The following is a 16,039-nucleotide window of genomic DNA, read 5'->3' as shown; positions in this document are numbered from 1 at the left end:
TTTTAATAACTTATTTCAAATTAAATGGGCATTCATATAAAATAATAGTAAATCCACAAAAACAAAAGATGACAAATAAATATCACAGGACTATAGTTATTTCTTCCAAAATTTCTTAAGTGTTATCACATTCTTTTCATAATTAAAGAAATTAGCATACTTTTACCTTATCCCAAAAATCAATCAAAGCTGTAAAGTCCCATTTCTTAGAATATGCCACATTGTATTTCAGTATAGCATCCTACGGAAAAAGCATAAATAAAATTTCATGATATAGTAAAGTATAATCTAAGGAATGCTGACTCCTTTATGGGAAATTTCTCTTGGTAAATTTCTTAAAGCCAGAAAAGCTTCCTCCTTTAATGAACTACTCTGTATTAGAAGTCATGGACGTGTACTATTATGCACCTTAATTTATTATTTGCTTAAGAAAAATGTTATTATAAAAGTCAAGCAATAGGGGGAAAGCATTATAACTGCACAAAAGGAAGCATTTTCAATGATGGTATTACTACAAGCTGGTAAAAACTAGATCTTTGGAGATTTAAAAGGGGGAAAAAAAAACCCTAAACACAAAAACAAACAGTATAAAATATACTCCATAGGGTTTTATTACATATCCAAACCCATTAGTAGTCTTACATTTTTTATGGTAGATGGACGAAAGTGAAAGAAATTAGGGGAAAATGTCTGAAAAGCCTCCTGTGGGAGAGGGCAATAATGGGAGGATGGGAGGGCTTAACAAGCATTGCTGTAATGCATAAAATGAGTTTTTTATGGTTTTTACTTTTAAAAGTTAAATATAAACAGTCATTCTCCACCAGTATTTCACATCTATTACATTTATACAGAAAAGGAAAGTCCAAATAGTATACTACATACTGATTGCCATACACTGATGCAACTTTTTACCGTCTGAATAAGGTGTTTCCAGAATGAGACAAGTATTAAGACATATCATTAGTTATACAGACAGCACTATTATTTACTACTACATTCTATCTCACTTAAAAAAGACTGATAAGGTTGAAAACAAAAAACATTTTAAATATTGATAATATTTAAATATGGAGAATTCATAACCTATGTGGACTGGTAAAATATAGTAAGATTTTTTTAACTAAAGGAAAACATAATACCAAAAAAATCACAGCATCAGAGTTTTACTACAAAACGCCTTACCATTAATAGTTTTTATAAACTAACATTCTGTCAAAAAACTCAGAACATTACATGCATTTAGATGAAAAAGAAATTCAATAAAATATTTATTAATTACTTACAATCAGAAAATATTCAAATTCCTTCAATAACGAAAAAGAACCAACTACAAAATAACAGACTTTTCTCTCATAGCTATAACAAAGAATTATAAGCTGTTAATTAATTTTTCCCAATATCTGGTATCTGATTTAAGAATTCACATAAACTATTTAATAGCAATGTTCATCAACAGATGAATGGATAAGCTAGATATATATACATACATAGATTTGAATACTTACTACTCAGTAATGAACTACTGACATACTCATTATGGAAGAGTCTGCAAATTCTTTAACGTGACTTAAAGAAGGCAGATACAATAGCATACTTACTATATTATTCTGTTTATATTAGTATTAAAACTAATCTATATGCAAATCAAAACCACAATGACATACCATCTCACTCCAGTAGCAGTGGCAAGGTTTAACAAGAGAGCAAGTAATAAATGTTGGAGAAGATGTGGCAAGAAAGGACCTCTTCTACATTATTGGTGGGATTGTAAAATGGTACAATCACTCTGGAAGGCAGTTTGGTGCCTCCTCAAAAAGTTGAACATAGAAATCCATATGACCCAACTATTCCACTACTTGGAATATGTTGTTGTTGTTAAGTGTCATCGAATCAATATCAAATTTAATAATAGTAGACCAAATGCTGTATCGAGAAATGAGGGAAGCTTAATACAAGCTGAAGGTCACCTTGTGAGACTGGGGCATTCCCTAGGAGTCAACATTGGTTCTTAAGTTTGTGTCAAATGAATCCCTCCCTCTTGAGATTAACATAAAGAGGAACTTGGCCTTATCTGTAAAAAATTTCACCATTATCCTTTGTTTTTGCTTTGTACTTCCTTGTGATTTTACTTTGCTTACCATCCTTATGATTCTAAATAAATACTCAGAGAAGCAAAAAAAAAAAAAAAAAAAAAAGTGTCATTGAATCAGAGGTAACTCATGGTTACACTATGAACAAAAGACCTGGACACCTGTATAGCTTTTGTCCTTTCTCCAGGTTCAGAGGGTTTCCAGAGAGGCAAGCTATTACGGAAGTGGATGCCACTCCTGCTTCCAAGTTTGTTTTAATCAGGGAGCTCCACCAAACACTGTCCACCATGGGTAACCATTCTCACATTTGACACATCAGTGTCCCAGTGTTCCACCATGGGTAATCATTCTCACATCTGACACATCAGTGTCACAGTGTTCAGCTTCACAGCAACCACGAGATAACTCTGTACAGCAAGTGAACATATCAGAGTTATATGACCTAAAAGATTGTTTCACCAAAAACAAGTAAAGGCAGGCCTGAGGGCTGCAGATGAGAACTGAGACACATACGGAGATTTGTACACCAATGTGCATAGCAACATTATTCACCACTGTAAGAACATGGAAATAGCCCAGATGTCCAACCACAAAAGAATGGATTAAGAAGTTGTGGTATATTCATACAATAGAATACTATGCAGCAGGCAAGAGCAATCATTTTGTAAATTACTACCTAATTTGGGAGAGACTAAAGAACATTATGGTGAGTGAACTCAGTCCCAAAAGGACAAATACTGTATAAAAACCATTATTGTAGAATGAGTATGAGGAGCCAAGGCAGGGGGCAGAGGGGTATAGGGTGGAAATAGAGGTGTGAGGATGGGGGTAGGGTGTTAATCATAGAGTTACACAATTTGATGGGTGGGTAGGGTGAAGGAAATGGGAAGGATCTTTTGTGTTATACAATGTACTAAAACTTTGTAAATCAGAATAAAAAAAATAGAAGCAAAAATAAAAAATCCCAGAAAAGCCCAACAATAATCTATAGTGGAGGAATAGGTACATCAGTAAGTCACATGGGGATGGTAAAAAAAAAAAGGATCTGACTGCAAAGGGATAAGAGGAATCTTTAGATTACTTTATAGGTATACAAAAGAGTCAAATTATATACACTTATAAGGATTCATGTTCTTCTATGTAAACACTCCTCAAAGTTGATTTTAAAAAAACACCATAAATGTCATGTGCACTCTAGTTTTTTATAACTATCATTAACTAATATTTGGGTTTACTTTTGTCTTTAAGTCTCAAAGTAGCCTCCTAGTGACGTCTGTTATTGTTAATAATACTGGGAGCTAGGCTAGTCTGCGTTCAATTAATCACTGACTCTTTTTCAGATCAAATTAATTATTTGTTAAAGCACTAAGAAGCCCATGGTGCCCAAATAATCAGATGTATCATTTGTAGAAATATCATTGTTTCAATAAACTTTGAGGGCACTGTTGCTTCTTAAATTGTGAAAGAGTCCCTAATCTACCATCAAATCTCACATAAACAGCTAAAAGGCCATTATATTCAATTAGAAACTTACTGTTTCCCTCTTTCTCTCTCAGTAAAATAAACAATTGACATAAGCAGACAAAAGAAGATCTGCATGGCTTAACTGGTTCTATTGAGTCTACAATAAAAATGAGCAAAAAGGGATTAAAGTGATTACCTCTTTCCAAAGTAATCATGGAGAAAAATTTTTTTTAAAAAAAACCCTGTTTATGAGATCATAAAGGTCCTAAGACAGTGATTCTCCAATGAAGGCTGGGTAGTATTTTCAAGTGGTCTGCTTTTGCATTTGTGAACTTGTAACTGAGGTTTACAGGGATAGAGAGGGAGGCTAAATAATGGCACACTGTAGGAGTAGGTTCTTTAAATAGACAAAAAATGGTGGTAAGATTTGAGTCATCAAACAAAATACTCAAATATAGGTATGTCAAGGTATGTCAAACCTGGTGGTGTAATACTGTTAAGTACTCAGCAGGTAAATAAAAGGTTGGTGATGTGACTCCACTAGCCACTATGTGGGAGAGAGATCAGGGCATTTACTCCTGTAAAGATTACAGCTGAGGAAAGTCGATGAGATAGTTCTACTGTCAGATGGGTTCATTATAAGTCAGAAGAGACTCAAAAGCACAGAACAGCTTACAACGTAATACAAGTATATTCTGTATGACTCCAAGCAAACCATTTACAACTCTTCAGTTCTTCTAATCTTTTCCTTGAAATGCAGTGAAAACCAAGAATGTCTCTAAGGGGAGAATCCCCAGCAATCTTTGCTTATACTTTAAGTATAAACAATGCCAGTAAATGATTCTATTAAGGACAAAAATAGCTTTGCAGGAAGAAACACAGGGCCCATCGACAGAAACTATGTGTAAGAGAATAGCATGTCAAAAAGAACTTACCTTCAGGTTTTGAGGCCTTGTAAATTTGTTGAGAAGTGAGGTCTGAATCAGTTCCCACCGGCTCCCTGCAGTTCGCTCACCATTCTTTCAGAAAAGAGAAACACACAAAAAAATAAATCCAATTTTCTTAGCTATTATAGAATTTGAAATAAAAAAGGTAAGTACTAACATCTTTCAGAGACTAAAAAAGTGTTAGTTTTGTTCTCACCTCATCTTCCACTGGGTACAAGTTTTGTTCTGAACAAGGCATTTTAACATGCTTGTTATCCCATATATCTTTATAGTATGTTGGAAAAGGTTTAGGAACTTCCCCTGCTCGCAAAAGATCCACCTAAATAGAGTAAAAAAAGAAAACTTTAAGTGCATAAAAACTAGGAATATCTTCTACAAAATTATTTAAAGAAAGCAGTCACTGCAAATACTATGGAAACCAAATATCTAGTAAAGAAAGTCATAAAATCCCTATGTGTAATCCCAAGGACACTGTTGTTAGATACCATCAAAGTTGGCCACAACTCATACAACTCTACAAACAACAGATTTTTAACTGCCTGTCCTATCCCGTCCTTCCACATGCACAAACCCAGTTATTGACACTACACTAATTCATCTCCTGAATGGTCTTTCTTTCCCAGCATGATGTCATTTCCAAGAACTGGCCCCTCCTGATAATATGCTCGAAGTATATGAAACAAAATTTCCTCATCTGTGCCTCTAACGAGAAACCTGGATGTACCTCCTCAAGACAGATTTGTTTTTTCCTTTAGCAGTCCATGGGATAATTAATATTCTTTGCTAACACCACAATTCAAAAGCACCAATTCTTCTTTCATCCTTATTCACTGTCCAACTTTAAGATGCACTGGAAACAATTAAAAATACTATGGCTTGGATCAGGTACACTTTAGTTTTTAAAGTGGCATTGTTGCTTCTTAGCAGTTTAAAGAAGTCACTGACAGTAGATTTTCCCAATGTAATACACATTCTGTTTTCTTGACTGCTTGACCATGGATGTTAATTATGGATCCAAGGAAAATTCAATTCATGACAACTTCTTCTATCTTTTCTCCATCTATGAGGAACAATCTTCTCATCTAGTGGTGAGAATTTTTGTTTTCTTCAATGTTGAGATACAACCCAATATTGAAGGACACACTCTTTTATATTCTATAATAAATGCTTCAAGTTTTCTCACTTTCTGCAAGCAAACTATGTCATTAGCATTATGCAAGCTACTAATGAGTCTTCCTCCCATTCTGATGCCATATTCTTCATATAGTCCAGCTTCTTTAATAATCTGCTCGGCATAGAGACCAAATAGGTCTGGGGAAGAGATAAAACTCTGACACACATCTTTCATGATTTTAAACCAGGCAGTACTGTTCTATCAGGACAATTACTTCCATGTACAGGTTTTACATGAACACAATATACCGATTCTCATTCTTCTAAAAATTATCTATAATTTGTGATGATTCCCACAGTCAAGTGCATGACTATTCCCAAATAATAAACATAATTTTCACTAGGCAAAGTATCCCAAACTTTTAAAGAAAGTTTGAGAGGTAAAAGGTGGTATGGGTATAAGTTTGCATAGCTGGCTTAAACCGGTCTTTTTTTTCCCCCCCAACAGTGAGCAGGTACAGGAACAAAAAGAGAATTAGAAAACAAATTGCAAGCCTACATTCTTAAGACTGCCTTGCAGGTTGATATTGTATACCTATGGAAGTTGAAGCTCAGTGGGCCCCTCAGCTTAGGAAAAATCCATGCACATGGTTCAAATAAGACTCTTTGGGACAAGGGAAGAAAAAACCCAGAGAGATAAAATGGAGGATGAAGCAGAGGAAACCAAGGGCATCTCAGTAGACAGATGGGGAGGACTTGGTGAAATGGGGAGTAGAGAATATCCATCTGCTGAGTTTATCTTTTAATATGACTTTAGCTAGACATTATTTGACTTTGTTATATATAGATGGGTGGGAATATGTGAATGGGGCATGTTAGCCTATCCATAAGGGGAATGGCTATTTACCATTCATTTCGCAAGGGGAATGGCTAGTCTCAACACTCAATCACAAAGGGACTGGCTAGTCTCACCACTGAATTGAGTAAGCTAGCAGCAGGAGGCACACAGGTCTTCTAATATCACTGAACATGAAACAAGAGAATGGAGGATGCCCTTCTTGCTCCAGCTATTATCTATGGCCACAACACATACCAAATCCAGAGACCTAAAGTAAGAGCGAATCTTAGCAGTGGAGAGCCAGTACTGGCAGGACTGAGAACTCTGTTGGAGAACTGAGGGTGGAAAGCCAATCTCAGCAGGACTAAATTTGAGAACACTAGCCAAAAACTGTGAGGAGGCTGAGGTGCCTGTGTGCACATAATGGGAGCAATCTTGACTTTATTCTGTTATCAATCTGGATTATAACCTTTTTTCTTTCAGCCATTTATTTTTATTTACTGCTTGTGTTCAATGCAAATCAATTCCATAACATGAGAAGTTACTTTGAATCAAAGCATAAATAAATAAAACACAATATACAATTCAAAAAGATGCATAACATTCAGGTACTAAGCAAAAGGGAATGTTCATTCACCCACACAGTAGCTTGAGATTTGTTGAACCTGGTTTTTTCTAACCATGGGGGTGAAATGACTCTGGTTATCAAAACTACTGTGTTCATATTAGATATACGGAACATCTAAGCATCAGTGCATGACCATGTGAAAAAAAGGCACTATGCAGTGTCTATTTTAAAAAGTTTCTGTGCATCAAGGTAGTTGTAAAAGATTTACTTTCCAGAATCAAGCTCATATTAAGACCAGATTCTAACAATGTAAAAATAACAAAATGAAAAATTAAAAATGTTAACATAATAAAAAAGTCAGAAATTGTTTCAAATGTGACTATTCTGATTCAAAAAGTTAAAAAAGTATTTTTTTAAAAATAAAAGTATAAAAAAAGTATTTTAAAATAAAAGTATTAAAAATTTGTGGATTTAATGAAGACCAGCTTCCATGAATCACTTCTCAAATTCTTGATTTACATTATGTTTGTGTCCTTCATTTTTGCCTTTTTAATATCTAAGTTTTTGTTTGCTTGATCTTAAAACAGATGGATTTTTAAACTGTAAAAAATATTTAACATATGCAGAAATGAAAAGCAACATTTTTAATTCATTTAGGTCAGTACACTGTCTACTCTTTGGAATCAGTTTAGCTCACTGAATCTGGAGCTTTTGTTAACTGGGAACAGGTGATGTGAAATGCCTACCATGAGACCTTATAAATGTATGAGCAATATTTACTCATTATGTTTCAATCTGGGCTAAATTCCAGTCCATCATTCCCTGATACATGTCAACTACATAAAAAGTCAAACGCAATGTCAATCCCAAAACCTCAAAGAAGAGTTCAGTTCTCAAGAAAACAATGATCGTGTAACAATGAGAAACTTTCTTTTAGGTTTACCAGCAGCAAATTAGTACTGCTAAAACAATATATGGAGGATTTACAAAAACATCTGGAGTTACTTTCCAATGTACATATAAACAGAACCATGGAAGCTTTTTCTAGATAAAATGGTTGTGTGCTTTTCTGGGTTTTTTAAAGTAGTTTTACGTGTCCAGATTTCCTAGGCCACATTTAAGGAAATCATCTCCAGATCTGTGAGCATTGTTGTTCTTCATCTGGTACAGGAAACTCGAACACATAAGACATTAGCACTCATCATCTAGTCAAGTTCTTAAAATCAGTAAAATCAGAGATTCTCAAAAGAGATTCTCTGAGTCAATAAAATAAAGTGTGGAATCAGTAGATTTACTGGAGATAAAGGATTTCCTTGCCATACTGGATTTCTAGACACCATTTGGATTGAGTTGAGAAGATGGAGAAGTAGAGGTATTTCTTGGTCCGAGTCTTCTAACAGAAGAGATGTAGAAGGGAGAACAAGACCACAAGGAGAATGGCTGTGCAATGCAGAGGACTTCCACTTCCCTTGGTGGTCATGTTGAACAACTGTGTGGCAACCGAGGTATACAAGAAGAATTACTTGATTGTGGCATGGCAGCTTATCTGAATAAATCTACGTGGGGAGGAGCAGCAGCTGCAGTCCAAGCATGGCTACCACTGTTCTTCTCATGTCTGTTCTATTGGTGTACAGCCCATCTGTGGGTGCTGGGAGCACAGACAACCACGACTAAAAGCAGGCATAATAAAGTGTGGGTTATAACATTTTAATTTCCCCAAAATGGTTCTGCGTGGTCTGTGAGCTATCACATCCGATCCTGAACCAGATAAGCAGTAAGCAGTATGACTGGTGCTAAGATGAGTACAAAGAGGTATAGAATCATGGTGAATGTGTCTCACCTCATGGGAATTGGTTTTGGGTTAACTGATCCTGTTGATGAGACAGTTTCCTTTTGTGAAGTAGATAAAGGTCATATATGGCTGTCCCCACATGGGCCTTGCTCTTTTTACCATCATGTTCCAGATTCCTCAGAAGGTTTTCTGGTAAGGTCAAAAACTGGTGAAGAATTAACAGATTTTCTTCTTTATATGGGAGTAATTAGTTTAATTCCTTCACTTTTAAATAAAAGACCCTTTGTCCAAACATGTCTGTGGTGGTAGTAATTAAAAAGGAAGTTACAAATAAGTTCATCCAATCTATGATTCTACAGTGGGGGGAGGGGAACCTCTGGACTATGAATTTCATATATATACACCTAACTGTCTAATCTCAATGTGAGATGAGAAATGATTTTCAAACTGCAGGCAGAAATGTACTGTTCAATAGTAATAACTTAGGTTGTTCCACCGAAACAAAGCTGAATTCCATGGACTGTCAGAAAGAACAAACAAATAGGACTTTGAGAAGGACAACCAGAGTGCCCCTTAACAGAAAGGATGGCAGAACTTCACCTTCAGCATGATGTTAGGAGGGGGCAAGTCCTTGGAAAAAGACATCATGCTGGGAAAGGTAGAGGAACAGTGAAAGAGAGGAAGACATTGAACAAGATAGACTGACAGTGACTGCTGCAATAGGCTTGATTATATGAACGATGATGATGGCAAAGGATAGGATTAAGTTCAGATCTGTTGTTCACAGCATTGCAATGAGTAAACTCTAGACAGCACCTAACAAAAAGGCAGTCACCACATGCTGTGCATTCTACCTCCATCCCACCTAATCTCAAGGTCCTTATCAACAGTTGCTTGAATTACAGTCAATAACTTCCTATCTCCCCTCTCACCCCTTACCGCTCCCTAGTAAACTAATCTTCCCTCTTGGGAACATTAACTTTCAAAAGTACTCTGATTTCCAATTCTTTAACAATTCCCTTCTGTATCTATGTATGATTCCACAAAGATTCTAAATGAAGTTCTTAGAGCTTTTAGCATACTCTTACACCAATACTACTCATTCTAGACAAGACAAAAAAACTGTATTTGCTTAAACATAGTAAACTCTGCATATACATGCCTTTGTACATACTACTATCTGTTCTCTTTTTAATACCTTCCACTAACCCTTTATCACTTTAAACACTTATTCTGATGTTCACCACTCAGCTCAATTTTCATTTCATCTAAGAAGTCTTTGTTGTTGTAAGGTACCATTGAGAAGACTACACTCACAGCATTCACAGACCCTATAAGCATTCTTGCTCTATCCTGAGCCATTCTCATGATCTCTGCCACACGGCCTTTGGAAACCTCTTTTTAGTAAATTTTTACTTTCTTCTCTTTTTCTATTTTTTTTAAAAACAAAAGAAACTCAAACATTTTTTATACTCCCTTATTTTATTAAGTAAATAACATACTTCTCGTTAAGTGCCACTGAGTCACCTGCGACTCATAAAGACCGTATGCAAAGAAGCTCATTCCAAGCCAGACTCACTGACTGTGACAAACTTACTCTCATTACCCAGTTACTGTGACAATCCATTTCATCTGGGGTCTTCCTCTCCTGTGCTGTCCCTCCACCCTTGCAAGCATAATGTCCTTCTTTAAGAACTGGTCCCTCCTGTCCACCCACCCAGAGTATGAGAGACGAAGCTTCAAAATCCTTGCCTCCAAGGAGAAACTTGTTTTCACCTTCTCTAAGACAGACCTGTTTATGCTCTTGGTAATATGTTTAATACTCTTCTCCAGCACTCTTAAGTCATCCTTGGTCACTGTCCAACTCTCTGATGCAGAGCAAGCAATTGCAAAGATCAGGCGCACTTTAGTTCCTAGACTGTCATCATTACTCTTTAGGAGTCTGGAGAGGTCTCTGACAGCAGACTCCTTCCCCAATGCAATTTTTGTCTTTTGATTTTCTGATTGCTGAGGCCAAGAGTGGTGATTGTGGGACTGAGCAAACGGAAACTGCTAACAACCTCACTCTCTTCTCTATCTACATGGTTGTGCCAATTGGCCCAGCGGCGAGAATCTGTTTTTCTTGATGTTGAGCTTCAACCCATATTAAAGACTAGTCCTTGACCTTCTGCAGCAAACACTTCAAGTCCTTCTCAGTCTCAGCAAGCAAAGCTCTGTCATCTGCATATTACAGGTTGTGGAGGTATCTTCCTCCAATCCTGGTGCCACAATCCTCCAACAAAGCCCAGCTTACAGTTTGAAAAGGTATGGAGACAGCAATCCTTTCCTGACTGTGAGCCATGCAGTGTCTCCTTTTCTGTTGTGAGGACTGCTTGCTGGTCTAAGTATAGGTTTCCCATGAGCACAACCAAGTGTGCTGGGATTCCCACTCTTTTTGAGCCACCATTTGCTGTGATCCACACAGTAAAATGCCTCTGTAGAGTCAATGAAATACAGATAAGACTGACATTCCCCTGGTACTCTTTGCTTTCGGCCAAGATCCATCTGACATTGGCAGTGATATCCCTAGTGTCACGGCCTCTTCTAAACCAAGAATGTACTTCTGGCAGTTCTCTGTCAATGTACTCTGTCCAGTCACTTTTGGATAATCTTTAGCAGGATTTTGCTTGTGTGTTATTAGTGATATTTTCGCTAATTTCCACACTCTGTTAGGTCACCCATTTTTGGAATGGGAATAAATATGAATCTCTTCTAGTCAGTTGGTCAGGTAGTCGTCCTCCAGGTTTCTTGACACAACCTGGTGAGCACATCCAGGGCAATATCTTTTTGTCGAAATATGTCAATTGGTATTCCATCAATTCCTGGAGCTTTGTTATTTGTAAATTCCTTCAGAGCAGCTTGAGCTTCCTCTTTTACCATCACTGTCTCTTGATCATATGTTGTTTCATTAAATTCTTCTGTGTCAGCCAATTATTTTTGGTACAGTGACTTTGTGTACTTCTTCCATTTTCTTGTAATGTCCAGCATGCTTCCACTGCACCACTGCTTCCTTGATTCACTAACATAGAAAAGCATGTTTCTTTTTCATCTCCATACTAGTTTCTGAAATTCTTGAGAAAAAGAGCTACTTTTCTGAGCAACAGTTAAAGTGCTCAGCTGCTAATCAAAAAGAAGGCAGTTCAAACCCATACAAGAGAAAGATGAGGCACCCTGCTTCCAGAAAGACTGAGAGGTAGAAACCCTGTGGGGCAGTTCTACTCTGTTACATGGGGCTGCTGTGAGTCAGAATCAACTTGAGGGCAGTGTGTGCGGTTCATGGTTTTTAACTCTGTATTCTCAACTTAAGTCTACTAAAAATAAGTTTTGAAGAGTTCTGGTGGCACAGTTTATAGTGAGTATTGTACAAGGTTGTACATTTTAAGTGGTTCAAACCCACCACAGTCTCCTTGGAACAAAGATGGGCATTCTTCTCTTGTTAACACGCACAGCCTTGAAAAGCCTATGGAGAGTCACTATGAATCTGACCTGACTCAATAGCAGTGAACAGGGGAGCTCTGGTGGCCTAGTGGCAAGGAGCTGCAACTACAATCCCAGAGGCGCACGGTTCGAACCCACCAGATGCTCTGCCGGGGAAGGAGGGACAATCTCCTCCTGTACCAGTCAGATCTGATTTGACGGTACACTCACACAAAAATAATAACATAAAATAAAAAGAAAATAGCAGTGAACAGAGTAGTAAGCATTAATGTCTGAGGGAAGAAAAGATTTAAAACAGAAAAGATAAATGAATTGTCTATTCTGGACATTTCATATAAATGGAATATAACAACCTAAAGACAAAATACAGAGGCTGAGATGCAAAGAATTTAAAAAAGTTAACTAGAAAATGCAAGTAAGACTGTTCCTATAAAAAAAGGAACAAAGTATAGAAAAGAAAAAAAAAGAGAATCAAACAGGTAGTTTCATTAATACGTTTGCAACTCAAGAGAAACAAGGCTGTAAGCCATCTAGAGACACCTAGAGAAATTCCAAGAGACTTACCAGCAATAGAGAAAAGAGCTAAAAAAAGCATAATTGGCTAAGGACGTATGACAAAATTGGGATTATGTGTGTCATGGAAGCTAACAGATGAGAGTATTCGAAAGAATGATAGAGTCAAAAGTGGCAGAGTCAATAAATATTTTTACCTTTATATCTGTACTCTCCTCCAGAGCTCAAAGGCAAAAATTCTTCTTTCTGTCATTCTTATTCCTTGTCCAGCTATCAGATACATAACATGTGACTGAAAAAGACCATGGCCTGAATCAGGCACATCTTAGTTCTCAAACTGACATCATTACTCCTCCGTAATTTGGAGAGGTTTCTGACTGCAGACTTCAAAGTTATGAGTAATTAAAAACAAAGAATACTGAATGGACTGCCAAAAGAATAAACATATACGTTTAGGAAAAGGTGGAGCGAGAGTGCTCCTTGGAGGCAAGATGATAAAGCTTCATTTCACATACTTTGGTAATGCTGGTATGAGAGGTTATTCCTTGGAGAGGGATATCATGCTTGGAACAGTGGAGGGTCAGCGGGAAAGAAGACGAGCATCAATGAGACAGACTGACTCAGTGACTATAGCAATGAATTTGAATATGTCAGGGATTATAAGGATGGCACAGAACAGGCCTATTGCTCATAAGGACACTATGAGTCATACTTAACTCGATGGCACCTAACAACGATATGCACTAAATACCGTGACCATGCAATTTCATATTACCTCCATTTCAAAAAAATAATTGCCATCAAGTCAGAAAAGACTTATACCTGAACCTCCACTGGGCTTCTCAGGCTATTAATCAAAAGGGAGGAGATGCCCCTCTTTCTCTCTTGGAGCTGCTGGTAGATTAGAACTACCACTGCTTTTTGGATTAGCAATGCAAATCCTTAGGGACTATGTCACCAAAGCAAAGCTCACTCACACTCAAGTATGGCTTTACTTTCTGGTCTGTTAGAAGCATGAGTAACTAAAAATGGTTTCCTAAATAACTTCTAATTGCACACATATATTACCATATTCAGGAAAAGAAACTCCAGACCTTAAATTGTTAAAGTCTAGGATAGTGATTCAAAGGGACTTGGGGGTTTTCCCTAAGTATATGTTTTTAGAAAATAGTTGCTTTTACAAAAAGAGAAACAAAGAACTTGCATTAAATTTATACTAAAGTATCATTTTTAAAGATTTTTTAATGAATAGGTCACTATACATAAGTAAATGAATGACAACTGCTTAGATTAACTATAACAGCAACAAGACACTTCAGATTTTATTTGTTAAGGAATAGAGCAGAGGAGAAAAATTAAAATATTACTTAATTCCTCTAAACAATCTGTTGCCCAAATCTGTGTTATTAACATCTTCTTAGATACAACCTAAAAACCTAATTTTACTCACACTCAAGTGCTATCAAGCCAGAACCAAGCCAACACTGCGGGTTATCAGGGCTGTACATTTACAGGAGATTGCTCATCTTTCTCTCACAGAGTTTACTGGGGGATTCAAATCACCAGACAGACACTGCCACTGGGTTAACGGCAACTCAGACATCCAGCCTAACAAATGAAATTTTATGAGCTTTAGCAATTCTTTATTTTCCTATGACCCATCTCTATTTCCCCAAAGGATAAACTAGTACAAAAGTATTTAAGTCAGGGAGCGCTGGTGGCCTAGTGGCAAAACGTTGCACTGCAATTCCAAAGGTGCACCAGATGCTCCTCTGGAGAATGAAGGGCAATCTCCTCCTGTACCAGTTGGATCTGACTCGACAGCACACAAGGGGAAAAAGTAGTTAAGTCATATAAAAGATACTTCTATAAATATAATTTTTCATTAACTTTTAATTATTCCAATGTTAATAAATGACAAGACTGTTTTAAAAAATACAAAACTTGAAATTGCTAAATAGGGATGTGAGCTAAAGACTCTATTACCAAATCAACTATTAGATTTAGGTCTTTATTTTAAAAACCCCAAAATCTTATTCACAAAACAGTTATAACAATGGCATGTTTTTAAAGTGTTATTTTGATATCTAAGGATTCTATTTACACAAGCAAGAAGAGCTTGAATTCAATGGTTATTACAAAAAAGAATTCTCTTGACAATTCTGTAGGTATCCATCTTGTCCAACGGTAATGAATTTTATAAACATAATGCATGAGAATGACTGTATGAAACACAGTACGAAAGAATGTGTGAAACACAATGTATACAAACTTTGTAAGCAAACAAATTTAAAAAATGCTATGAAGTATTTTCAAATTTGTATGTTATTTCTTTTTATCACAGATTTTTCACGGTTAGAAGAGATAATTTGGAAAAAAAATTTGAATCAAACTATAAAAGAATTCCTGAAGTACTTCCATTGAATACAATTTGTAACTTGTCAAGAAGACAGACTCTCACCAATGGACCAACTGGCAGCATCAGGATGGATGGTGAAGAGATTGTTTATAGCTTTAGTTTGCTTGGCTCCACAGTCAACAATCTTGGCATCAGTAGCCAGGAAATTAAAAGACACATTGCGATGGGCAAGTCTGCTGTTAGGGACCTCTCCAAAGTACTGAAGAGCAATGGTGTCACTCTGGAGATTAAGGTGTGCCTCATACAGGCCATGTTCTTAGCAATCACTTACTATGCGTCAGAAAGCTGGGCAATGACTAGGGACGATAGAAGGAGAACTGATGCTTCTGAGCTGTGGTGCTGGAGAAGAGTATTGAATGTACCATGGAATGCTAAGAAAACAAACTGGTTCATCCTGGAGAGGGTTAAACTAGGCTGCTTGGAGGCAAGGATTTGTCTGACATACTTTGAACATGTTGCAAGGAGCGACCAGTCCTTGGAGAGGGACATCATGCTTGGTAATTTAACAATTCCTATACATTACACTGTAAGTTCTGTGGTCAAAGCCTGTAAGGAGTCTGCATATCAACTGAAAGGCCACACCTCTGTGTGGTTTGGATTTACCTGTAACTCCACAGGAGAAAGATGGATAATCATGTCCCTTAAAATTTAGTCTTGGAAATCCAATGCAGAGTCAGTTCTAAGTCATGTTTGACTGCATGGCAACAAGGTTGAGCTTGAGCAAAAGTATAAGTTTCCATTTCTAAAACATGTTCCAGCTGAAGATAAAGAAAATGGAAACAGGGGGGAACGCCGCTAGAGGGACCCGGAAGAGACCC

At 36.9% G+C, this 16,039-nt stretch overlaps 1 protein-coding gene across 1 annotated transcript in view; it reads right to left on the bottom strand.

The window, feature by feature from the left end:
* Positions 1-16,039, bottom strand: part of PARG (poly (ADP-ribose) glycohydrolase) — a 302,619-nt gene that overhangs the window by 244,471 nt on the left and 42,109 nt on the right. Inside the window, exons 5-7 of the mRNA XM_006897698.1 lie at positions 4,698-4,820; positions 4,490-4,573; positions 167-241 (exon numbers count right to left, since the gene is read on the bottom strand). Coding sequence (XP_006897760.1) covers positions 167-241; positions 4,490-4,573; positions 4,698-4,820 — 282 coding nt within the window. The remainder of the gene's footprint in view (positions 1-166; positions 242-4,489; positions 4,574-4,697; positions 4,821-16,039) is intronic.

This window comes from Elephantulus edwardii, unplaced genomic scaffold (genome assembly GCF_000299155.1).
Source record: "Elephantulus edwardii isolate Elephantulus edwardi_28Jun2011 unplaced genomic scaffold, EleEdw1.0 scaffold00213, whole genome shotgun sequence".
NCBI lineage: Eukaryota > Metazoa > Chordata > Mammalia > Macroscelidea > Macroscelididae > Elephantulus > Elephantulus edwardii.
This window is presented reverse-complemented; position numbering and strand designations above follow the sequence as displayed.